We start from the raw sequence: 25,436 nt of genomic DNA, 5'->3' as shown, positions 1-25,436 counted from the left end.
CTAGCCTTTGAACGCAAAGTGGAGGCCTGATTTCTAACTCCTCCACATCCCTGTCCCTAACTTGACCCCCTGACTCCTCTTTCTGTACCCAAGACCTTCTGTATGAACTTAAAAAGCAGCTAAGTCTGAGTTCTGATCTTGACGGAGGCCAAAGCTTGGCACCATCTTGACTGGAACAGTGGATGTATCCTGCTCAATTCCACTTCCTCAGCCATCTCATTCACAAACAATGGTGATTTGCCTGTGTGTGAGATACTTGTTGCCACACTTGCTTCAAAAGCAATGTATTGTGATCAGATGTTATACAAACCTAGTATTTCATTGTTATGATAGTCAGGCTTGCAGTGCAGTGTACGTATTTTATTTATTGTGGGTGGTTCAAGTGTAGAAAAAGGTGCCAGCAGAAGTGGTAGATGCAGGTTCAATTGTAACATTTAAGAGAAGTTGAAAACCCTGAATGAATACCTTGCCACCGAGGTCTCATCACTGGGACAGCAAACTGTTTACTGTTTACTCTTTACCTATCCACCCCACTACATGCATTTTGAATTATATTTTATTAACTTATTTTGGTTTACATGCTGTGTGTGATATATGTTTTGTGGGTGCACATTGATCTAGAGGAATGTTGTTTCGTTTGGTTGTATAAAAAAAAATTGGATAGGTATATGGACAGGAAAGGAATGGAGGGTTATGAGCTGAGTGAAGGTCGGTGGGACTAGGTGAGAGTAAGCGTTTGGCACGGACTAGAAGGGCTGAGATGGCCTGTTTCCGTGCTGTAGTTGTTATATGAATATATGTAGAGTTAGAAGACAATAAACTTGAATTTTATATAGGGGTAGGTACATGGACTGGAGAGATTTGAAGGGCTATGATCTAGATGCAGGTGGATAGGACTTGGCAGAAGACCAGGTCAGCATGCACTCAATGGGCCGAAAGATCTGATTCTGTGCTATAGTATTCTGTGACGCTATATTGTGACTTGTATTTAAAATAATATTGGGACGCTGAATATTTGAAACTAGAAGCACAAACTGCTGGAAGTACTCAGCTGGTAAGGTAGCATTAATAGGAACAGAAACCAATGTATGTTCTTCTGAAAGAGTAACTCTATTGTTATACCCTGATTCTACCTCACCTCTAAATGCTTCCAGCAAAATTTTTGCTCATCTTACTGATCTGAAATGCTTACTCATGTAAATTCTAACATCACAGATGGATGTTATTATTATTATTATTAAGTCAACCACAGCAATGATAAACGTGAAGGTTGTACAAGAACAACAACACACTCAAAATACTGAAAGAGCTCAACGGATCAGGTAAAGGAATAAAGAGTTGAAGTTTTAGACTGAGACCCTTCAGCAGGTCTTGATGAAGGGTCTTGATCCGAAACGCCGGCTCTATTCGTTTCCATAGATGCTGCCTGACCTGCTGAGTTCCTCCATTTTGTGCATGTTGTTTAGGATTCCCAGAATCTGCAGAACCTCTTGTGTTTAAGGCTAAACAAGAATTTTTAAAATTATCTTCCAGAATGTATATAAATCAGACCTCGAATGGTTGAAGGGTATTGGATGGTCTATTGATGGATCACTAGATGTAATCAAAGTCAAAAAAGCGGGTGAGATCCTGAGTGAGAAAAATTACCGCCAGCATCCAGCAGCGTTTAAATTCACCAGCTTGAATGACTCCATGGACATGATGCTAGCGAAAAATAATGCGCACATTATGAATAAGGTTGGACTTTTCATTTGGTTGTTGGAAATTATGTCTTGAATGTTTGCCATCAAAGTGCTAAGCCTTGTAATGATTTATTTTTCAGCGGGCATACATTGAGGCCTGGGAAGCTGACAAAACCAAAATCCATGTCATGCCGGATACTCCAGAGATTGCGTTGGCAAAGCAGAACCAGATTACATGCAGTGATGTAAGTGTGTAATGCCATTTTCAAATGATAATCACTCACAATGTTACTTTACATTTAGGGTAAATAAGTAGATGCAATATTCTTCATCATCATCATCATTATCATTATATTCTGTGTCGTACGGCATGGGTGATCATGGTCTTATGAACATGATTGTGCTTGGCAAATTTTTCTGCAGAAGTGGTTTGCCATTGTCTTCTTCTGGGCAGTGTCTTTACTAGACAGGAGACCTCACCAATTAGCAATACTCTTCAGTCTGCCTGGAGTCAGTGGTCAGATAACCAGACTTGTAATATGCACCGGTTGCTCATATGACCATCAACCTTGCTCTCATGGCTTCACATGACCCTGATCGTGAGGGCTAAGCAGGTGCTACATCATGACCGAGGGTGATATGCAGGCTAGTGGAGGGAAGAAGCGCCTTACACTTCCTTTGGTAGTGACGAATCTCCACCCTGCCACCAGTGGGTACAATATTAGTGTTGTGAATTACTGAATCTGTAGTTCAGATGGCAACATTCTTAATTCAGGTCTATGAGATTCATCCAACTACAATAACCAGGAAATGAACTTGTCTAGGCCAGGGTGGATGTGAATGAACTCTTGTGTAGCTGTCTCAAAAGCTAACCCTAACCATGTTACTGACTACCTGGAATTTCAAATGAAATTTCTACTTTTAGCCTCCTACTATGCACGTTGAGAGATTTTTGTCCAGCACTTTACCTGGAAATGAGTTAAAGGAAGTTCAAGGCTCAAGATTGTTGAACATCATTTCCAGTACACAAATGTAAAGTTCAAGTTTAATCATCATTCAACCACACCCATGAATACAGCCAAATAAAACAGCATTCCTCCGGGGCCCAGGTGCAAAATACAGTTCCAACAGTCACATACAGCACACAGTACATATATTGCTTATAATTCTGATGGCAGAAAAACATACTTTTAGAAACAAAATATGTAAAAAATAATAATATAGCCCAAGTCCCTGAGTGCAATGGCCTGTAGATTGATGGTACATGGACGTGGTCCTGCAGCCATGTTCCTGCAAGAACAAACACGCAGCAGTTCATCATCTCACACAAGTGCAGCTACAGATGATCTGATCCAGCTTCTCCTTCCACTGAGTGAACACTAGAGGACAGCACTGACGGGACTGGGCCGGTATAGAATCCAGCAGCACAGAGCTGTCTCTGGCGTCTCCTTCCCCAGCGGCCGCAATCACAACGCCAATGCACGAGGGCCTGGTCCATGTGACAACCGTGTGTCTCAACAATGAACCAGTGAATCGGTCTCACAGTATTCCACATTATCAATGTCCAACAGGGTCTTGCGATCACAGTAGAAACATTTCTAACATTTGTTGGATCACGCATGGGCTCCACACATGGGCTCCACCGACTCTGATGCTTTTTTCCCAGGGTGGCTGTAGCAGGCAACAACACGATGTCCAGCTCCACCACTATTGAGTAACTCGCTGCTGGGGTGGACCTGCAGTACTTGGTGTTCTTGATAACCAGCTGTGTCTGAGCACATTGCCATCTTATCAAAGGCACAAGAGAATCTATACATAAGGTGACTCTGACTGGAAATGATAAAGCAGTGGTAGTAGGGTGGGTTAGTGGGTGGAGATATTGATCAGCCTTACTGCTTGAGGAAAATAACTGCTTTTGAGCCTGGTGGTCCTGGTGTTGATGCTACATAGCCTTTCCCCGATGGTAGTGGGGCAAGCTGGCCAAGCTGGGTGAGTGGGATACTTCACGATACTGGTGGCCTTTCTCCAGCACCTTTCTATATATATGTCCTTGTTTGGCGGGTAGGCTGCTGCCAGTTTGGAATACCCTTTGTAGACCCTTCCTGTCCACTGCAGTGCAGTTTCCATACCATACAGTGATGTAGCTTGTCAGGCTGCTCTCAACCGTGCATCTGTAGAAGATCATGAGAATTTAAAAGAAGTCCACTTTTGTTTTGAAACTGTCACTAAGAATATTGTCTCGTCTGTCCCCATAGAAACTGTACCGACTTGCAATGGAAGAGTCTAAGAAGAAGGGCTATGACTTGCGATCTGATGCCATTGCAATTAAAGCAGCAAAAGCCTCCAGAGATATTGCCAGCGATGTAAGTGAACCAGTTTATTTTACACTACCGAATGCCTATACTGTATCTTGCCACTTTCCAAGTGCAGTTACCTTGAGCTGAACTTATTACATGAAATCAACATAGTTTTCTTGATTTCTGCTTTAGTACAAGTACAAGACTGCCTATCGTAAGCAACTTGGCCACCATGTTGGATGCCGCAGTCTTCAGGATGATCCCAAGATGGTCTGGTCCATGCACGTGGCCAAGATTCAGAGCGACAGGGAATACAAGAAGGACTTTGAGAAAACCAAGACCAGGTTCAACATGCCAGTGGACATGCTGGACATCCTGTTGGCCAAGAAATGCCAGACCCTGGTCAGTGACATTGACTACAGACGTTACCTGCACCGATGGACTTGTCTTCCAGACCAGAATGATGTAATTCAGGCAAGGAAGGCCTATAACTTGCAGAGTGATGTGAGTACATCTTCAAAAATCCCTTTTGGAATTCTTGAGAAATTGGTCAGAATATTTCAGAAATGACATTCCTCATAAATGAAGAACTTGAGCAGGTTTCTATTGTATTTTTAAGCTTTCTATTTGAGGAAAGCAATTAGTCCTCCGTTATCTCAACAAGTCTGATCTTTTGTTAAGAAAAAGGAAATTTCTTCCTTAATATTCAAAGGAATTTGGCCTTGTTGGTGTTGGTGTGGTAGTTTATTTCATTATCTGGTTGTATGCAATTCACAGATATCAATTCTGCAAAGAGATCTCAGTCTTCCTGCCGAGATTCTGGATTATATACTGATTACCATCCAATGCAGGCAGTCATTCATTTGTTGTCTGATGGACCAGCTGGCAGCTTGTTTCAGAGCAACGCAATTCTCTGGTGAAAGATCTGCCATTTGAAAGGCCAAGGTAGAATAGATGTTTCCTATAGTTGGGGAGTCTAGGACTAGAGAGAGTGGCCTCAGAAAAATTGGATGTCCCTTTAGAACAGGGGTTCCCAACTTGGGGTCCATGGACCCCTCATTTAATGGTAGGAGTCCATGGGATTAAAAAAAAGTTGGGAACCCCTGTTTTAGAACGAAGATGAGGAGGAGTTTCTTCAGCTAGAGGGTGGTGAATCTGTGGCATTCATTGCCGCAGGTGGCTATGGTGTCAAGACAGTGAGTATATTCAAAGCAGAGGTTCATAGCTTCTTGATTAGTCAGGGGATCAATGGTTACAGGGAGAAGGCAGGAGAATGAGGTTGAGAGAAATAATAAATCAGCCATGATGAAAAGTTAGAGCAGATCTGATGGGCCAAGTGGCCTAATTCTGCTCTCTTGTTTTATGGTCTTATGGTCTTTTCACACTTACCTCTGGAAGTGAAAGTGTGATTCACCAGTACTCGCTAAGCTATTTATTTGAGATAAGCTGTCACTTTAAATGCCATTTCATTTCTTTCATTATCTGTGCTGTAGTTCTGAGACGCTCAGTATTGGATTCCTAAAGTTCATTCAATTGCTTCAATGTTAAAAATACTAGGGGACAACTTAACTGCATAAACTGTTTAGAAATGTGCATGGAAGATCATGAGACTGGGAGAGTCTAGGACCAGAGGGCGCAGCCTTAGGATAAAAGCATATCCTGTAGAACAACGATCCGCTGGACGAATCTCTTTAGGCAGAGGGCGGTGAATCTGTGGAATTCGTTGACAATGATGGCTGTGGAGTCCGAGTCATTGGACACATCTTAAACAAAAGTCTATAGGTCCTTAGGTTCTTGATTAATAAGGGTGTCAAAGCTTACAGGGAGAATAGGGTTGGGTGATTAGCCATGATCGAATCATGAGCAGATTCAATGAGTTGAATGGCTTAATTCTGCCCCCATGATATACATGATTTGTTACTTGCCTTTTTTTGGCATGGTGAAACAATACAGACAAGGCATGTTGAGAAATACAATCATGATAACCTAATTGACCACCTGGAGTCTTTTTCATAGTAAAACTTGTCACAATAAGTCAGCAAGGACAGTGTCTGACCTGAGCTATTCTGAGCTTGAAGTTGTGTTTTTTTTAAAAATCATTTTACAACTTGCATTGTAAAAATGAAAGGGACTTTGGTCTCTAAGCTGTGACCACTCAAAATGGAAGGGAGCACTTGGGAACCCTGAGGTTATACATTGGGGTGTGAATGGGGAAAAGGAAAAGCACTACCTCCAAGACTACCCAGCCACTCCCCCATCAGTCACCTGATTCCCCATCTGCGGAAATACCACATTGGCCTCATCAACACCTCAGAACCCATAAAACCAGAGTGGAAGCAAGTAATTCTTGATCCAAAGGGAGTGCTGTAAAGAAGTAGAAAGATCTTTAACAAAATGTGCCAAGTAAATAATGAAGAAACTTAGAATCCATCCAGACTAACACTGCTTCTTGCTCAGTAAATCTACTGCTTAAAGGTCTACTGTATGTATTGGAGATTTGATTGAATGGAATTGGACTGGAGTCCTTATATTCAACAAAATGAAAAAATGGAAGAAAAGTTCACATTGTTAATGATAAGACCAGAAGACACAGGAGCAGAATTAGGCCATTCGCTCCATCAAGTCTTGTCTGCCATCCCTCTCAGCCCCAATATCCGGCCTTCTCCCCATAACCTTTAATGTCCTATTTAATCGAGAATCTATCAACCTCCACCTTAAATATACTCAAGACTTGGCCTGCGCAGCTGTCTGTGGCAATGAATTCCACAGTTTAACCACCCTCTAGCTAAAGAAATTCCTCCTCGTCTCTGTTCTAAATGGATGTCCTTCTGTTCGGAGGCTGTGCCCTGTAGTTCTAGACTCCACCACTATAAGAAACATCCTCTCCACATCCACTCTGTCTAGGCTTTTCAATATTCGATAGGTTTCAATGAGATTCCACCCCACCCCCCGTTCTTTTAAACTCCACGGAGTAGAGGCCCAGAGCTATCAAATGCCCCCATGGGTATATTAACCTTTCATTCCTGGGATCATTCTTGCAAACCTCCTCTGGGTCTTCTCCAATGCCAGACATCTTTTCTTAGATAAGGGGCCCAAAACTGCTCACGGTACTGCAATAAGACTGCACTTTGAGTATTGTGATGCATTAATGGAGTATGAAAAATTGCTTACTATTACTCTGAAGCCAAAAAACAAGCTGCTGGAGGAACTGGAACTTACTTATTATTGTCACATGCATCAAGGTACAGTGAAAAGCTGGCCTGAAGAGTAAATGGGCCGAATGGCCTAATTCTGCTCCTTTGTTTTATGGTCTTACTATCCGTACAGATCAATTCATTCCATTGAGATAATAAAAGGTAAAATAATAACTGAATGCAGAATAAAGTGTAACAACTACAAGGAGAGTGCAGGTGCAAGGGCATCACAAAGAAGATTGTGGGGACAGGATGACATCTTATCGTACTAGGGAACCATTTGATAGTTTTATAACAGTGGGGTAGAAACTTCTGTATCCTTGGGCCGGGTGGTACATGCTCACAGAGTTTTGTATCTTCTGCTCAATGGGAGGGGGAGGATTGGGAATGTCCAAGGTGCTGGTGTCCTTAATTGTGTTGAGTGCTTTACTGAAGCAGTGAGAGGCATAAGCAGAGTCCATGGAGGGGAGGCTGGTTTCGGTGGTGTGTTGAGCTGTGCCCACAACCCTCTGCAGTTTATTACAGTCATAGGTAAGGTAGTTGCCATACCAAGCCATAAGACATCCAGATTGGATGCTGTCTGTGGTGCATCCATAAAATTGGTAAGGATCAATGGGGACATGCCAAATTTCTTTAGCCTCCCAAAGAAATAGAGCTGTTGGTGAGCATTCCTGACCGTGAACCCAGATGAGGGGTCTTGACCTGGGTGGCATGTTATCGTAGTGGTTAGTACAATGCTTTACTGTACCAGTGACCTAGGTTCAATTCCCGCCACTGCCTGTAAGGTGTTTGTACATTCTCCCCGTGAGGTTTTCTTCCCACAGTCCAAAGATGTACCAGTTGGTAGGTTAATTGGTCATTGTAAGCTGTTTTGTGACCAGGCTGGGATTAAATCAGGGGCATTGCTGGGTGGTGCAGCTTCAAGGGCTGGGAAGGCCTGTTCTCTGCTGTATCTCAATCAATAAATAAATAAATATCAGCATCTCTTGGTATAATTCTATTTGAATAAGGCTTTGGTGCACAGAGTTAAAAGCCAAAGTGAACAACTGCTAGAAGTTTTGCACGTACTACTATTAGAGCTGAAGTTAACTTAGGTTAACTCAACTTAGCCTGAAGTTTAACATGCAGTCCAAATTTCATTTGAAAGCCTAGTCACCTGCCTGATTTAATTTATTCCTTAATGAAGCAATTCTTTGGATCTACAGATGGTGTACAAATCAGACCTGGAATGGCTTCGTGGAATTGGATGGAGTCCTGAAGGTTCACTGGAGGTTGAGAAGGTTAAAAAAGCTGGGGAGATCCTGAGTGAGAAGAAGTATCGACAGCAGCCAAATAAATTTAAGTTTACAAGCATTCTTGATTCTCTTGAGCTGGTGTTAGCCAAAAACAATGCTCAGAATCTTAATAAAGTAAGTGAAGATTATAGACAATAATTTAATTTATTTTCAATTCTTTTTCACAGAGTAAATAACCCTTAAGTAATTTCATATATATTAGGACTTCAGAATGTTAATTAGTACTGCATAGTCAAGATTATTTTGCAACTTCCTTCCTCTTCTCAGGTCAGTTAATACTTTAGAGGAATACTTAGAGGATTCTGTTATGGTTATTATTCTTTGGATTTGTGAATGCCCACAAGACAATGAATCTCAGGGTTATATGTGGTGACATATTCAAAGTGCATTTTGAAGTAGATTTATTATCAAAAAATATTTGCAGCCCTGAGATTCGTCGTCTTATGGACGACCACAAAAAGAAATAGCATGGAACCCATTCAAAGAAAACATCTAACACCCAATGCGCAAAAATCACACAAGTGGCAAAAAAAAGACTCAATAACATATAGAATATTAAACATCAAACCACAGTTCTTGAAGCAGTCTATGAATGTTCAGTTTAGTTCAGTTCAGTGCATGTATGTATGTACTTCGATAATAACTTTATTTTGAGCTTTGAATGTGAATGAAATATCTCTCCAGTCAATCAGGAAAATATTCAATCCCCAACCTATCATCAAATATCTCTAGAGTTTATTGGCTAGGTAAAACATTTATCTTTTGTTACTGTGGTATAGAAAGGATAATTAACTGTTGTGTTTCTTTTCTGCAGCGCTTATACACTGAAGCTTGGGATGCTGATAAAACCACCATTCATGTTATGCCAGACACACCTGAAATTCTTCTGGCTAAGAGTAATTCTGCCAACGTCAGCCAGGTATTGACCAACACGACCATAAAGATTGGAACTTGGGCTTAATGTTTTTCATATGCAAAATCTAATAAATCACGTATGTCTGTCCATTTAGAAACTTTACCATGAAGCATGGGAGAAATCCAAACTTAAAGGTTATGACTTGCGTGCCGATGCCATTGCAATCAAGGCAGCAAAAGCATCCAGAGATATTGCAAGCATGGTAAGAGCTGTTCAGCAAGTACTACATATTTTGATATTGCTGTCTGAGAGACACTAAAATCACTGTCAATGTTTAAACCAAACCTCTTTTCCTCACCATTAGTACAAATACAAGGAAGCCTACCGCAAGCAGCTTGGTCATCATGTTGGATGCCGCAGCCTCCAGGATGATCCCAAGATGGTCTGGTCAATGCATGTAGGTAAGATGCAGAGTGACAGGGAGTACAAGAAGGACTTTGAGAAAACCAAGACCAAGTTTAACATGCCAGTGGACATGCTGGACATCCTGTTGGCCAAGAAATGCCAGACCCTGGTCAGTGACATTGACTACAGGCATTACCTGCACCAGTGGACCTGTCTCCCAGATCAGAATGATGTGATCCAGGCAAAGAAGGCCTATAATCTGCAGAGTGATGTGAGTATTAATATAATTCCTGAAAAGTAATATTTATATAAATATTTGAAAAAATGCACTTTTAGAATAATAACATTTTAACTACCAGTGAATTATTAGCAGAATTAATTAATTGATATTGCAGATTGAAGGAAGGAATAGAAATTCTGAATTTTAATCATGGGGTAATATGTGCAATTGTTTAATGTACTTACCCAAAATGAATCGGTATCTCAGGGCTGAGTGTGTCTGCACCTGCATTACCCACTCCCATCCCGGGACTCCTTCTCTGCCACCTGTCCCACGTCCTTCAAGCAGCGCTCCACCCTCACAGTGACGTGAGTACTTCCCGTTCTTCCCCCCCCAGCACCCATCTTTTATTTGGAGAGCTGGTTTATCATAATTTTATGTTTCATGCCAAAAAATAACAAATAAATCCAGAATTGATCACAGGAGGAGATAAGGCTAAAATTAAACAGAGTGGAAATATAAAAGGCTGGGAATGTGATGTATGGCACCACCATTTCAAATGAAAGTTGCACATAGATTAATTTCTAGTAGACCATATTAACAATTATTCTTGGTGAAATCGAGCTCATTGAGAATAAGGCCCGAGTATTTCTGTATGTATTTCAGTGGTTCAATTTAATATCAGAGAATGTATACAGTATATTATCTGAAATTCTTAATCTCCATAGACATCCACGAAATGAAGAAAGAGAACCTCAAAGAATGAATGACAGAAATGTTAGAATCCCAAAGCCCTCCCACTCACAAGCAGCAGCAAAAGCATCAACCCCCACCACCCACCATGCAAGCAATAGCAAAACCCTCAGAGACCATGATCTAGAGTCCATCAAAAACTACTGTCCATCCCACCACTTCGACATCTCAGACACCTCAGACACCTTGCCTCATGTTTATCCTGCATCATAATCCACATACTGATATTATAAGTGTCTACATTGCAAATTTATTCCATTATCAGAAAATGGGATACACAGCCTCTCAAATATCTTACAGCTTTCACAGAGCATGCTTAAACTAACTGGGAGTATCATTTCTTTTGGATTTTATTGCTGAGATTGTCCTATTGGACAATAACATTCTATGTAATACAGAGTTATGTGAAATCTAGTTTCTCAGCAATACTATTCATTTGACACTAAATGGAAATTGAAACCTGTTATTTTGTTCCAAAGGATCATCCAAAAGATCTTGAGAAGTTTATTGCACAAGAGGTTACTTGACTTGTATGGCCTTGTTATTTCATCAACATTATAATTTATAATACTTTTATCACAGCATATTGTCCTGAGGCACTTTATGTTAGTGTTATCAAAGAAAATTTCTACCAAGCCACATGGGAAGTGAATTGAATAGATATCCAAAATTGGACATGGATTTTAATAAGTATTGTTCTTAAAGGATGGTAAGTGGATAGAAAGATTTAGGGAGGAATTCCCAGAGCTGAGAGCCAAAGACAAGAAACAGAATTTTTTTAAAATATGTGGAATGTTCAAAAAAGACTAAACTAGAGGAGCACACCTCCAAAAGGACCATTTGTTGTGGTTTGGAGGTCTGTGTGTCTCAATGACCCAGAGAGCTATGCCAGCTGGAGTCAAGGCTTTTTGCTTTGGCTAATTGTAGGGTCGCCCATGCCAGACAAGTCAAAGGGTAGAGGTCAGACTAAGAGTGGTCCACTGGTCCTCAATGTTTAAGGGTTCAGCTCAGGCCTAACAACTCTGACTGCTAAAAACAAAATTGTTATGGAAACAGCAATGAAGAATCCTTCTGCATGTGAGTGTGACGGTATTCTTGAGTCTCCACCTGGTACTTGCATGGCTGACAGTAGTGAAAACTGAGAGGATGCTACTGGCATGATGAGAGAAGCCCTGAACACTGCCATAGATGGAGAACCTTTATGGCTGCTCTAAACGCCTGTGGCATAGTGGGCAGTAGGTAAGAGGAGCATAGATAACAAAGAGTCATAAGGCTGAGTCACCCTTTGACTTCAAAGTGCCAAGGTAAGTATAGTTGGTGAGTAATACTCACAACACTGTGTTCAGTTTTTTTTTGATCAGAGATGGATTTTCCCATCTGAATACCCAGTATTGAATCTCTGAGGTGTTGCAAATTCAAATTTATAATACCAGATTTTACTCAATTGCTTTGTTGAATTCAAAAGAAATTTTAATAATAATCCAACATGGTTTAATGATTTGGTCTTGATTCTTGCAGTGACTGTATGTGTTCTGTTTGGGTCAAATAATTATCTGCATGTCAATGTAACCCTCTGTGTGGCCTTTCTCTAGTGGGTTTACAAATCCGATATGGAATGGATGCGTGGTATTGGATGGATGCCCAACGACTCCCTTGACGTTAAGAAAGTGCAGAAAGCCCAGGAGATTCTCAGTGAGCGACTCTACCGTCAGCCTCCTGATCGGTTCAAGTTCACCAGTATCGTTGACGATCCCGTTATTGTCCAGGCTAAAACCAATGCCAACCAACTGAGTGATGTAAGGATTTTATTTATTAAAACACTTGTTTCATTTCTACTAATTCTGTGGCAATCCATATTGAGTCAGTTTGTGTTCTAAGCATATTAATAGTGATGGAGTCATAGAAAAATACAGCACAAAAACAGGCTCTAAAGTCCATCTAGTCTGTGCTGATCCATTTAAACTGTCTACTCCCATCAACCTGCACCTGGAACATAGCCCTACCATCCATGTACCTATCCAAATGTTAAAATTGAGCTTGCATGCACCATTTGTGCTGGCAGCTCATTCCACACTTCCATGACCCTCTGAGTAAATAAGTTTCCCCTCATGGTCCTCTTAAACTTTTCACTTTTCACCCTTAACCTATGGCCTCTAGTTGCATTCCCACTCAACCTCTATTGAAAAAGCCAGCTTGCATTTACCCTATCTATTGCCCTCAGAATTTGGTATACCTCTATCAAATCGACTCTCAATCTTCTATGTTCTAAGGAATAAAATCCTAACCTATTCAATTATTCCATATAATTCAGGTCCTCCAGACCTAGCAACGTCCTTGCAAGTTTTCTCTGTACTCTTTCAACCTTATTAAGATTAAGATTAAGATTATTATTAAGATTAAGTCTACATCTTTCCTATAGGTTCGTGATCAAAACTGTACACAACACTCCAAGTTAAACCACACCAATGAGATTGTATTAAGAAATTAGGCCTCACCAATATTAATATTGAGCAGTTCACTTTTGCATTATGGAGAATTACTGTAGGTTCATTAGCACAATCTTTCATTGCTTGTTAGCCACTTCTTAAAATGGACCATTACAGTACTCCACATGAATCAGTCCTATGAGTGATTCTTGAATCCAAGCCCTTTAGTAAATAATCCAGACATCTGGTTTACTCAAGTATTTCAATCTATAGCCACATTTTCTGGATGCATTCATTCTATTTAACATTCACACAATTGAAATGAAGATACCCCATCTACGCACACTTTCAGATTTTAATATTTTTCCTCCTTGCCCCTTATCCAAGTTTTTCTCAGTATTCTTCAGCACGTTGATTGATTGTCAGCCTACGTTTACGTATAGTTTTTTGTAAGTTCTACAGTTTTCTTTATTCTTCTGTAAATGCTAGCAAGAAAATTGGGGTGGGACGGTAGCATACTGGTTAGCACAACGGTTCCAGCAACACAGGGATCAATTCCCCTTGCTCCCTGTAAGGAGAGAAAACGTTCTCCCCGTCACCAAGTGGGTTTCCACCGGATGCTCTGCTTTCCTCCCATAATCCAAAGGAGTACCAGTTGGTGGGTTAATTGGTCATTGTAAGATGTCTGGTGCTTAGCCTAGGATTGAATCAGGGGGTGGGGGGCAGGGGTTGCTGGGTGACACAGCTCGAAGGGCCAGAATGGCTGTTCCGTGCTGTATCTCAATGAATAAATAAGTAATAAGTCTCAAGTTTGTATATGGTAACATATACATATGTTGTTAATAAACTTGACTTTGACTTTAATTTGACTTTGAGTTGTAGTATATACAAACTTTAATTGTGAGTGTTCTTTCAAATGTTTCAGGGTAGTTTTTCTTGCAAAGTCAGCAAAAGTCAGTGTAAGTACCCTGTGCATAGTCAATGGGCGCATTTAATAGGTAGTGGGAGTTTCTACCCTTGACTACAACTACCTTAAGGGATCAAAGTACATTTATGTCACCACATACAACCCTGAGACTCATCGTCTTGCCAGCATACTCAATAAATCCATAATAAAATAATAACGATAATATGATCCATGAAAGACCACACCAACCAGGACATTCAACCATATTAACCAATATATACTGAAAGTTATATCTTTGTTGCCAAGTATTGCACCATTTTAATCTGTGTTTCATTATTAAGAGCTCGTTCTATGTGTTAAACAATCATTATATTTATTTGTTTATTATTGGAAGAATAAATAATCTATTCTATTCCACCGCCTTCAGCGACTGTACCACAGTGATTGGGAGAGAGACAAGCTGATAATTCACCTTCCAAATGACACACCTGAGATGCTGTTGTCTAAACAGAACTCTGCAAACATCAGTTCGGTAAGCAATTCAAAATAACCCTTTAGCAATTGATGTGTACAAGGGATTGTATTCATGATGTCGATACGTAATTTTCGACACAAAAATGAAGAAAATATATTTTGTCAAGATACATGCCTGAATTTAGTTTCAATGACTTTTTGTTCCTGCCAGCTTGTTGTCACAATACTGTCCATTCCCATTCCAATAAAATGATTTGATAGATCAATTTATGTTAAATTATTGAGAAGCAATAAGTGAATAATTTTTCAATAACTTTTTGTAATTGCTGCACTAATTTCAATTCTGCAATTATCTTATCAGCATCAACTGGATGTAAATAAAAACCAAAAGTGAACATTTACTTCAACCTAAAAAGGAAGGTAGAGGCATCAGAGAAAGGGATTAGTAGGGGGAGAGAGTAGGGAGTTCAAGTTGGGTTGGAGGATTGCCAGCTAAAGGCTCATAGGGAATTTGGTGAGATGTGGATGTGGCCCAGTGGTTGTGGAATGTGTGTGGTGAGGTGGGAGGGTTAAATGGAATGGAAAATAAGGGAAGTTGTATGGATTCAGAGAAGAGCAGAGTAGTAGTTTATGAAGATCAGGGAGGAGGGATTTGGCAAAATGATTGTAAGTCTACATAGAGCAGTACAACACAGAACAGGTACTTCGGTCCACATTGTTATAATGATCCTTTAACCTACTCAAAGATCAATCTAACGCTTCTGTTGGCCAGAAAGAACGATAATCAGCGAATAGGAATGGAAGTGGCTATTTTGTGAGACTATCCTTGCAGCTGCCATTTTGTGAGCTGTATGATCTGATTCTTGCTCTGGAATAATTTAAACAGAGCAATTGAACATGAGCACAAGCATTTTCTGCTAATAACCTGCAAAATCTGAATCCATTCTCAGACAAGTATCTATTTATTATGTAAAGTGGCTGGCTTGCAGGAGGAGCAGCCTATAATCTCGTTAGGCTGTATGTCTGAGTTACCAGGTTTGACCCATTCAGAATTGAAAAGAACAAAAGGCGTGAGGCTGAGGGCAAGGGTCATAGAATAATACTGGTTGTAGCCCTGGAGCAGAGCCAATAAGATGATGACCCAGGTCAGTCAGGTGACCTCAAGCCAACGGGATTGAAGCGCAACGTTTGAACTGGTGAAGAAAGAGTATAGAAATGAGAGGCTTCAAATGCAAAGGAGTGACAACTCTCCGGAGACGAAGCATCACAGGTCACTGAAGTAATTAACCCCACGTCAGACATGTGAGAAGTAGATCAGGAATACCTGGCCAGCATAGACACTGATCATTATTACTAAAGAGTAACCCTTGTTAGACCAACCGGTGGTGTAATGGCATCAGCACTGGACTTTGGGGCAGATGGTCCTGAGTTCAAATCTGACCAGGTCCCAACCTGGGCACCAGCAGTATAGTATCTGTGTGAAAGAAAGGCCTGGCAATCTACTTCTGCATAGAGCTGAAAAAAACAGATCGTTTCTATTTCCCTTTGGACAACTACACTAGGGTTGCCATGAGTGGACAGCACTTATAACACTTCCCTCCCACATGGCCCACTGCTTTTCTTTCATCCATGTGCCTATTTTAGAGTCTCTTAAATGTTCCTAATGTTTCTGCCTCTATTGTCACCCCAAGTCAAGTTGAGATGGAGAAGAGAAGAGTTTCACCCAAGTTTTGAGAGCGAAGTCAGCTTTGTCCAACAAGGAATTGTAGAGTGTTTGTTCAGAGCGAGAGGGAAGAAGTGGGGTTGGGTGTTGATGTGAGAAGAGAAGAGGGAGAGCATTAAGTGTGGACTTAATGGAGAAAGGAGGATTTTTTTTAAAAAATTTAAATTTAATATCTTGGATGGGATGGGCCTAGCAAGATGTGTGTATTTGGTGGGAACATTTGATTCTGACTAGCTTGATGATTGTTTTTATGCTGTATTGATGGTTCTATTGCTTTCTTTTTTTTGTTGTATAGAAATTATATAAACATGCCTGGGAAGAATCTAAGATGAAAGGCTATGAACTCGGAAAAGATGCCATCTCTATTCAGGCTGCAAAAGCTTCCAGAAATATTGCCAGTGATGTAAGTTCGCTCATGGGTTTAAATGATGCTAGTACAGGCGAAGAATTGCTCAGGCAATTAGGGTAATGCTTTCAATCAGAAGTTAATAGCAGCAGACGGAGTGAAGCAGGACACTGGGGATCCAAGTGGACAGGAAGTGCACTTAGATGTTTCATTCTGCAATACAATTGAAGAATTGAGAAATTGGATATTGGGAATATGGAGACAAAAGATAGACTAAAAAGGGGAGAGACCCCACATGCAAGCACCTCAATATATTAGTAAGTAATAAACATGAGAAAGTTTGCAAATACTGGAAATCCACAGCAATACACACAAAATGCTGGAGGAACTTGACAGGTCACGTAGCATCAATGGAAATGAATACATGGTTGACATTTTGGGTCAAGACCCTTCTTCAGGACTCCGAAGAAAGGGGGCAGATGTCAGAAAGTATTTCAGGATCATGAACATGTCACTTCACTAATTGGATGTGGGCTGTGACAACTGCGATATCAGCCTAATATTATCAATTTACTGCTTTCCCAGATAAGGTTAGGAGGTTAGGGGTAGTGAAGGGAAAAGGGATTGGAGATGTGAAGACATGGATGATGTGGATCAAATACAGAAGTAAAATTCTATGCAGACTATTAAAAGGTGTTCAGTGAGGTGCAAACTGCTTTCATTCTATTCACAAAACTACTCATAAAATTATTCACATTTATTTTTTGAATTGTGGAAACCATTAGAAAGGTTGGGTGAATTTGATACCAAATCTAATAGATGAGAAATGAAGAAGGATAAAGAAGTTTGGATCAAAAGAGCAAAGAGTTGAAAGAAAAATTCTTTTTGCAAATTTTGTCCTAATATTTATCATACCAACTTTTACTTATTTAAATAGTGGCACTGGGGTACAATTTTCCATAAAAATACAGTAAGTGTTTAAAAAAACTAATAGAAATTTTCATGTATATGAAAAACAGGATCCAGTTTTGAGAATTAATTAGAGACGGATAATTGCAAAGGCTGGAATCTACAGCAACACAGAGTGCTGGAAAAACTCCAAGTCAGGCAGCATCTGTGGCGGTTAGGAAGTAATCTGTTGATGTTTTAGGTCAAGACCCCTCATTGTGGATCAGGGATTCCCAACCTGGGGTCCAAGGACCACTCAGTAAATGGCATTGGTCCACAGCATAAAAAAGGTGGGGAATCCTTGGTATAAATGAAGGGTCCTGATTCAAAATGTCAATTGTTCACTTCTCCATAGGTGCTGCTTGACTTGCTAAGTTCCTCCAGCAGTTTGTGTGTTAATTGAGATTTAATTGGTTTAAAGATGTCTGTATACATTAATGTCTTTCCTAAAGCTGAATTTTAAATGGAAAGTATATTAGGGATGTAGCTTCACCTAACTTTAGGACCATGATTGTGATTTTTATGATCATGATCTTAATAAGAATTGTACTTTTTTTGCTTCTAGTATCAATACAAAATGGTCTACCGCAAGCAACTTGGCCACCATGTTGGATGCCGAGACATCTATGATGATCCCAAGATGGTCTGGTCAATGCATGTAGGTAAGATGCAGAGCGACAGGGAGTACAAGAAGGACTTTGAGAAAACCAAGACCAAGTTTAACATGCCAGTGGACATGCTGGACATCCTGTTGGCCAAGAAATGCCAGACCCTGGTCAGTGACATTGACTACAGGCATTACCTGCACCAGTGGACCTGTCTCCCAGATCAGAATGATGTGATCCAGGCAAAGAAGGCCTATAATCTGCAGAGTGATGTGAGTGTTATTTTATTAACTCTCAGGCATCAATAAATCTTTCAGAATGAGTAAGTAATCACAGATTAAAGTAAAATAGTTGTCTTTAGTAGTGAAATATAGGTGGCCACATTAATAAGAAGCTATGAGATTACATGAAGTAGAGGAACAGAAGGATGTTGGAGTACAAATGTGTCAAAGATTAAATATGCATGACAAGATAGCCAGGCCAGAAGGAAGGTCAACCAAGCACCAGGTTTTATTTCTTGAGGGATAGATTTAGAAAGCACTGTAAATGCAACAAAAATAAACCTATGCTTTTTTTCGGCACTTGGTGTGCTGTGTACACTTCTGGTAGCTATATTGATAAAAAGTATATAGAGCAAAGGTGAGCAGGCACAAAATATTTACAGTGATAAAGAATATAGAGCCAATAGTGAGCACACAGCGAATATTTGCAACGATAAAGCAGGAATTACCAGGATAAAGTGGACAGAATGAACCGTTTGTTAGATTCATGGGGTCTCAGTGCACAGAATCACTGGTTGAATGAGTCCATGCTGACCAGCACTTCCACCCAGCTAGTCTGAATTTCTTGCATTCAGCCCGTATTCCTCTGAGACCCACCCCTGCATTTATCAATCCAAGTGGTACTATTCTACCTGTCTCAACTGCTTCCTCTGGCCACTGTTTCCATCTATTCAACGATTCAAAGTACATTTATTATCAAAGCATATATGCAGTGTAGAACCCTAAGGCTTGTCTTTCCACAGACAGCCACAAAACAATGAAAACCATTGAAGCCTTTCAAACTCCACCCAAGTCCCCTTAACATCTTTTCCCCTCTCACCTTAAGTCTAGAACCTCCTAGTTTTGAACTCTCCTGCTCTGAGGAAAAGATTGTCACCATCCACTTTCTCCACAAACCTTCTAATTTTTAACACTTCAGGAAGGTAGTCCCCCATTCTCCTGTGTCCCACAGAATAAAGATTTAGCCTAGTCAGCCTCCCTCTTTAACTCAGTCCCCTGGTCCTGGAGACATCCTTGTAAATCTTCTCTGCACTCTTCCCAGTTTTACTACAGATCTCCTGTAACAGGATGACCAAACCATATACGTACTCCTAAGTGCAGCCCCAGCAATGACATACAACATAAAGCTGCAATAACCCCTATATGCAGCACCATTAATGATTAAGAACAGTGCGTGAAATGTCTTTCTCACCACCCAGTCTACCTATAATGCCATTTTCAATGACCTATGCAGAACTATGAGGCTACCCAGATAGAATGTGAGGTGTTGCTTCGCCTGGGTATTCCGTATGGGCTGCCTCCAATCTGACAGCATGAACATCAATTTCTCCAACCTGATAATTTCTCCCTCCTTCCCCTTCTCTTCTTTTCCATTCCCCAATTTGTCTCCCCTCTTATCCCTTCTTTGCTACTCACCTGCCTATCACCTCCCTCTAGTGCCCCTCCTCCTTCTCTTTTTCCCATGATGAACTCTCTTCTATCAGATTCCTTCTTCTTCAGCCCTTTACCGGTTCCAGCTAACAACTCCCAGTTTCTCACTTCATGCCCCTTAACCCAACTACTTGGCTTCAACTATCATCTTCTACCCTGTACTGCTTCTCCCGCTCCCCCACCTTCTTATTCTGGCTACTTGCCCCTTTCTTTCCAGGCCCGGTGATAGGTCTCTGCTCGAAAAGTCGAGTGTTTAATCCACTCTGTAGATGTTGCCGGACCTGCAAAGTTCCTCCAGCACTTTGTCAATGTTGCTCTGGATTTCTATCATCTGCAGAATATCTCGTGTTTATCCGTTCTAAGACACAATCTTAAACCCCCACCTACTGCTTCCTGCCTCTAAGCCAATGTTGATTCCACTTGACTAGATTTCAGTAGATTCCATAGAAGCCAACCTTCCAGAGCAGTGTACCAGGATGATCCATTTGAGGCATTTGTATTATGAAACCATGTTAGGGTGGATGCAGAGAGAACCTTCCTACTTGTGGTGAAGAGGGTAAATGGATTTCATCAGTAAGTATTCAGATTATTGTCACATGTACACCAGAGTACAATGAAATTCCTTACTCATGTGAAGCTCGCATGGTAAAAGATAGATAGTAAAGATCATATTAAATGTAACATCGAGTGCAGAACAACAGAATGGTGCAAAGATAGTAGTAGAATAGGAAACAGAGTGGATTCTGGTTAATTGGGATACATCTGGACCAGTACGTTTTGGTCCAATTAATCAGCTGCCCCAGTTAGGTATAAAAAGAAAAAATGAATAATAAATTATGTATTTAAATAAAATGCAGAACAAATTAGAATACTACCAATAGCACTACAGTACTATAAAACTGTATTAGTTCCAAACTGATGGAGGAATTCACAATGAACAAAATCAGCATGGATGCCTAGTGCACATAATAGACTGCCTTTGTACAATAATTGCTTCCTCCGAATCTTCACTTTCATTGTAACATTCAAAATGATTGTCGATACCTTCAAATTTTTCGTAATTCCTAGTTTGTTGAAGTAGTGTAATTGTTTCATTTTCACTCCTGGCTGTGCCTGGCATCTCCAAGCATGAATGCTTCAAACCACAGTGAACAAAACAGTTCTAAATTGTCCTACTGTTTATTTCCTGCCAACTGTCAATGACAAAATTCACTGCTTTTTGAACACAAACACACACACAGCTGACGCCATTTAAAAATGGTCACTTTAAGCATGGCACAGCATCTAACAGCCGCACAGGTACATGTGACTGACACTAGTTAAAAACAGTCCAGCACGTCTCCTGCCCCGAAGTGGTATGATGTTCCAAATAAATGAAGGGAATCCTGGCAATTTTATCGATTAGTCTTTGATCTTTAAGAGATGTCCCAATTAACCAGAATCCACTGTAGTGCATAAAGAATTTCTAAACCAGGGGTTCCCAACCTGGGGGTCCATGGACCCCCTTGCTTAATAGTATTGACCTATGGCGTAAAAAAAAAAGTTGGGAACCCTTGTTCCAAAATGACAGTAGTGGAATAACTAAGAGAGGCAGAATTAAGAGTTGGAGAATGTGACAGCATTACAGAGAAGGGGATTTGAAAGAGCTGATTGATTCAGAAGTCTGATAGCAGTGGGGAAGAAGCTGTTCTTGTGCCTGGCCATTCAAGATTTCAGGCAGGTACTAGAAAATCCAATAGAGATATAAAAGGAGTTCCTTTATCCAAAATACAGAATTCCCTACAATAGGGAGTAGTTGAGATGTCAATGCATTAAAATAAGGCTGGACACTAATATGAGAGGGAAGGAATTAAAGAGTTACAGGGTTTGATTAAATGAGGTAAAACATGAACAGGACTGAGTGGAGCATAAGTATTGAGATTTTTTTCATTGGGTCAAATGACTGTCTGCATATCAATCTAATCCTCTGTGTGAAACTTCCTCTAGTGGGTTTACAAATCTGATATGGAATGGATGCGTGGTATTGGATGGATGCCCAACGACTCTCTCGACGTTAAGAAAGTGCAGAAAGCCCAGGAGATTCTCAATGAGCGACTCTACCGTCAGCCTCCTGATCGGCTCAAGTTCACCAGCATTGTCGACCTACCCAGCATTGTCCAGGCTAAAATCAACGCAGAGCAATTAAGTAATGTAAGAAACTTAACATCACTCAGTAAGAGTGGGAAATGGTTAGAAAAACACAGCAGGTGAGGCCGCAGTAACATCCCAAGTCGAATTTCCTCTGAATGCATTAACAGATGGGAAATCTAGCATCTATGGTTGGATAAGCACCAAGAAAAGCAGGATTAAAGAGACTGACATAGGCTGAGTAAAGCTTGTAAGAGAAACTGACCTATCTGGATGAGGGAAAAGAAAGACAGCACAAGGACTGTGAGATACCAAATGGTGTAGTTGCTGGAAATCTCAAATACAAAGTAATTCTGGAAAAGTCCAGCTTCTGCTGGGATGTTCTTCCCTGAAATTCCATGGAATTTCTTGGAATAGACTAATACATCATAGAGTCAGAGTGGGAGTGTGATGGAGAATAAAAGTGACAGAAATAAAAGGACAAAATAGTAAGGGTTCTACATTTAATTTCTCCAATATAATGCAGATTGTATTGTCAGGCACACTGAAGTTGAACAGGTCCAAGTGAATTTCTACTTCGCCTTGACATGCAGGTCTCTGGATGAAGGATTAAGATCAATGGGCGGACATTGCATCTCCAGAAGCTGCACAGGAAGATGGCATAAGAAGGGAAAGAGTACTGGGTGATGGAAGAGCATTCCAGGGAGTCGAGGACATTGCAGTTCCTTTAGAATCCTGAAAAATGGGGGTGGGCAGGGTGTTGATGCTTTTGCTGCTGCTTGTGTGAAGTGGGGGGAGGAGGGGAGCTTCAGGGCTTCGATGTTTCTAATGTCCTATGGGGCTTCTTGTTTCGTGGATGTCTGTGAAGAAGATGAATTTTAGGTTGTGTACTTTATACATACTCGGATATTAAATTTACTTTGAAACCTTAGATAAGGGGGGCACAACTTGCATCTGGTGGGGGCAGTTTGTTAAAGGTGGTGTACATTACCAGAGGATGCCACCTGGTGAATATTTTCAGCATTTTCTGTATTTCCTTTAAAATTTGCTACAGAGTTTTGGGTTCTCCGCAAGGCAGATCAATGGCGGTATGCTTTCCATTATACAATACAAATTGATCCAGTGTGAATTTATTTTGAATTTTATTTTTTCTTGAACAATTACAGCTAAAATACAAAGAAGCATGGGAAAAGGATAAATTACAAATTCATGTCCTTCCTGATACTCCAGATATATTGCTGGCAAAAACCAATGCTGCCAATGTTAGTCAGGTAAGGGTAAAATATGTTTTTAAAGTAAACATGATATAAATTTTGCCATTAATCAAGAGACATTTTAGATGGAAAATCAGTGTTTGGTTATGTTACTGAACTAATGGTTAGAAACAGAATTTCAAATCCTACCAGTAAGTTTATTGACTTAACCTCCTGCTGCTGCCTGTAAAGAGTCAGTATGTTCTCCCTGTGACTGCGTGAGTTTCCTCCGAGTGTTCCAGTTTCCTCCTACAGTCCAAAGGTATACCAGCTGGTAGCTTAATTGGTCTTTGTATATTGTCCTGTGATTGGGCTAAGGTTAAATCGAGGGTTACTGGGCAGCATGCTCAAAGGACCAAAAGGGACTGTTCTGTGTTGTATCTCAATAAATAAATAATAGGCCCTTTGACACAAAATGTTGTGCCAACCTTTTAAAATACTCCAAGATGCTTCACTCCTCAATAGCCCTCCATTTGACTTTTATCCATATGCCTACCTAAGAGTCTCTTAAAAGTTCCTAATGTATCTGCCTGTACTACCACGCCTGGTACTCTCTGTGAAAATACACCTACCTGTGATACATCCTCTAACACACCTGGTACGCTCTGTGTAACTACACCTACCTGTGATACACCTACTACCACAAATGGTACGGTCTGTGTAAATACACCTACCTGTGACATTCCTACTATATTTTCCTCCAGTCACCTTACAGTTATGCCCCCTGTCACTAACAATGTCTCTTATCATTTTACACAAATCTATCAAGTCACCTTTCATTCTCCTTCATTCCAAAGTGCAGTAAATTTCCTCTGCACCTTCTCTAAAGTTTCCACCTTCTTCCCATAATGAGGTGACCAGAAATAAACACAATACTCCAAATATGGTTTTACAGAGTTCCGATGTTACCTCGCAGCCTTAGACTCTGGTTTCCTCCCACAGTCCAAAGATGTACCGATTGTTAGGTTAATTGGTCATTGTAAATTGTCCTGTAATTAGGCAAGGATTAAATCATGGAATTGCTGTGCAGCGTGGCTTCTAGGGCTGGAAGTGCCTATTCCACGCTGTATCTCAATAAATACATAAATGTAAATATCATTGCCAAAGGCAGAACAATCCTTTGCTTCCTGTAATAACCTGTGGTATATCCTGTTCAGCCCCAGGGACTTATCTAACTAAATGTTTTTCAAAAGTTCCAGCATATTCTCTATCTTAATGTTAACATGTTCTAGCTTATCAGCCTTTTCTACACGGTCATCAGATTGGTCAAGTTTATTTTTAACTATATTATATTTAGATCCAAGTTCCCTCTCACTGCTGAATACTTCAGCTACAATGCTCACATCAGTACTGGTGCACTTGAAAGTACTGGCTTGCTGATAATGTTAAATTTTTTTTATCACTTTAAAAGGCAGAAATTTGCTGCTCTTGCTGAGTATAGCTCTTGTGACCAAAAAGCCAACATGAAAACATACAACAGCATTTGAAATGGCCTAGTAATCAGGTGACATGCCTGCAAAGAGAACTGAGGTTCTAAGACCATCCTCATTGTCAGTGAATTTGGAACCCACTGGTAATGGAAATGAGGCTGAAGTATTTTTAATTATCTTTAGCAAGAAATACAAATTAATCTTAAAGGCATGGAGTCATAGAGCAATATAACTTCGATATCGACCCTTGGCCCAGCAAATTCCATGCTGACCATCCAGCTCGTCCCAGTGTGTGTTGTGACTAGCTGGTAACTTCCATAATCAGCTACAGACTATGGCAATATTGCTCCTATCTGGTGAATTGATGAACAATAAAGAGGTTACATTTCTGTTATACTTAGCCTTCAAACCAAATTTCTTTTTCGAGACAGCTATGTCAGGAAGAGGCTTTAAGGAGTTCAAGTTTAAAAGGACTTTGCCTTGGGGCACATTTATAGAGTGTCTTAACTATCAACCAGACAAGTAACTAGATTTTCCAATTAAAACATTTGTATGAAACCTCTTCTACCTTAAGTGTTAATTTATTAATTTTGAAGTGATTAACAGAGTAAAATTGTTGTTTGCCTATTCTGCTTTACATTACTCTGAAATTCTAAAGTAGAATTCAAAGACTGCTAGATATGAATTAGCATCATGTTGGTAACAGTGTGACTTGCTGTACCAGACTAACCATTCAGCATCTTCTTCAAGTCATACTGCTATTGAGTAATTTATACTTCTGTT

The 25,436-nt window shown here is 40.3% G+C and overlaps 1 protein-coding gene across 38 annotated transcripts in view; it reads left to right on the top strand.

Moving 5' to 3' along the window:
• The window catches only part of neb (nebulin), a 327,374-nt gene that overhangs the window by 132,631 nt on the left and 169,307 nt on the right, over positions 1–25,436 (top strand). For all 38 annotated transcript variants that reach the window (XM_073026432.1, XM_073026423.1, XM_073026670.1 and 35 more), the window contains 14 exons: positions 1,534–1,737; positions 1,823–1,927; positions 3,938–4,045; positions 4,172–4,483; positions 8,379–8,582; positions 9,283–9,387; positions 9,479–9,586; positions 9,689–10,000; positions 12,295–12,498; positions 14,463–14,567; positions 16,528–16,635; positions 18,092–18,403; positions 21,830–22,033; positions 23,137–23,241. In XM_073026432.1, the coding sequence (XP_072882533.1) occupies positions 1,534–1,737; positions 1,823–1,927; positions 3,938–4,045; positions 4,172–4,483; positions 8,379–8,582; positions 9,283–9,387; positions 9,479–9,586; positions 9,689–10,000; positions 12,295–12,498; positions 14,463–14,567; positions 16,528–16,635; positions 18,092–18,403; positions 21,830–22,033; positions 23,137–23,241 (2,496 nt within the window). The remainder of the gene's footprint in view (positions 1–1,533; positions 1,738–1,822; positions 1,928–3,937; positions 4,046–4,171; positions 4,484–8,378; positions 8,583–9,282; positions 9,388–9,478; positions 9,587–9,688; positions 10,001–12,294; positions 12,499–14,462; positions 14,568–16,527; positions 16,636–18,091; positions 18,404–21,829; positions 22,034–23,136; positions 23,242–25,436) is intronic.

This window comes from Hemitrygon akajei, chromosome 2, assembly GCF_048418815.1.
Source record: "Hemitrygon akajei chromosome 2, sHemAka1.3, whole genome shotgun sequence".
NCBI lineage: Eukaryota > Metazoa > Chordata > Chondrichthyes > Myliobatiformes > Dasyatidae > Hemitrygon > Hemitrygon akajei.
This window is presented reverse-complemented; position numbering and strand designations above follow the sequence as displayed.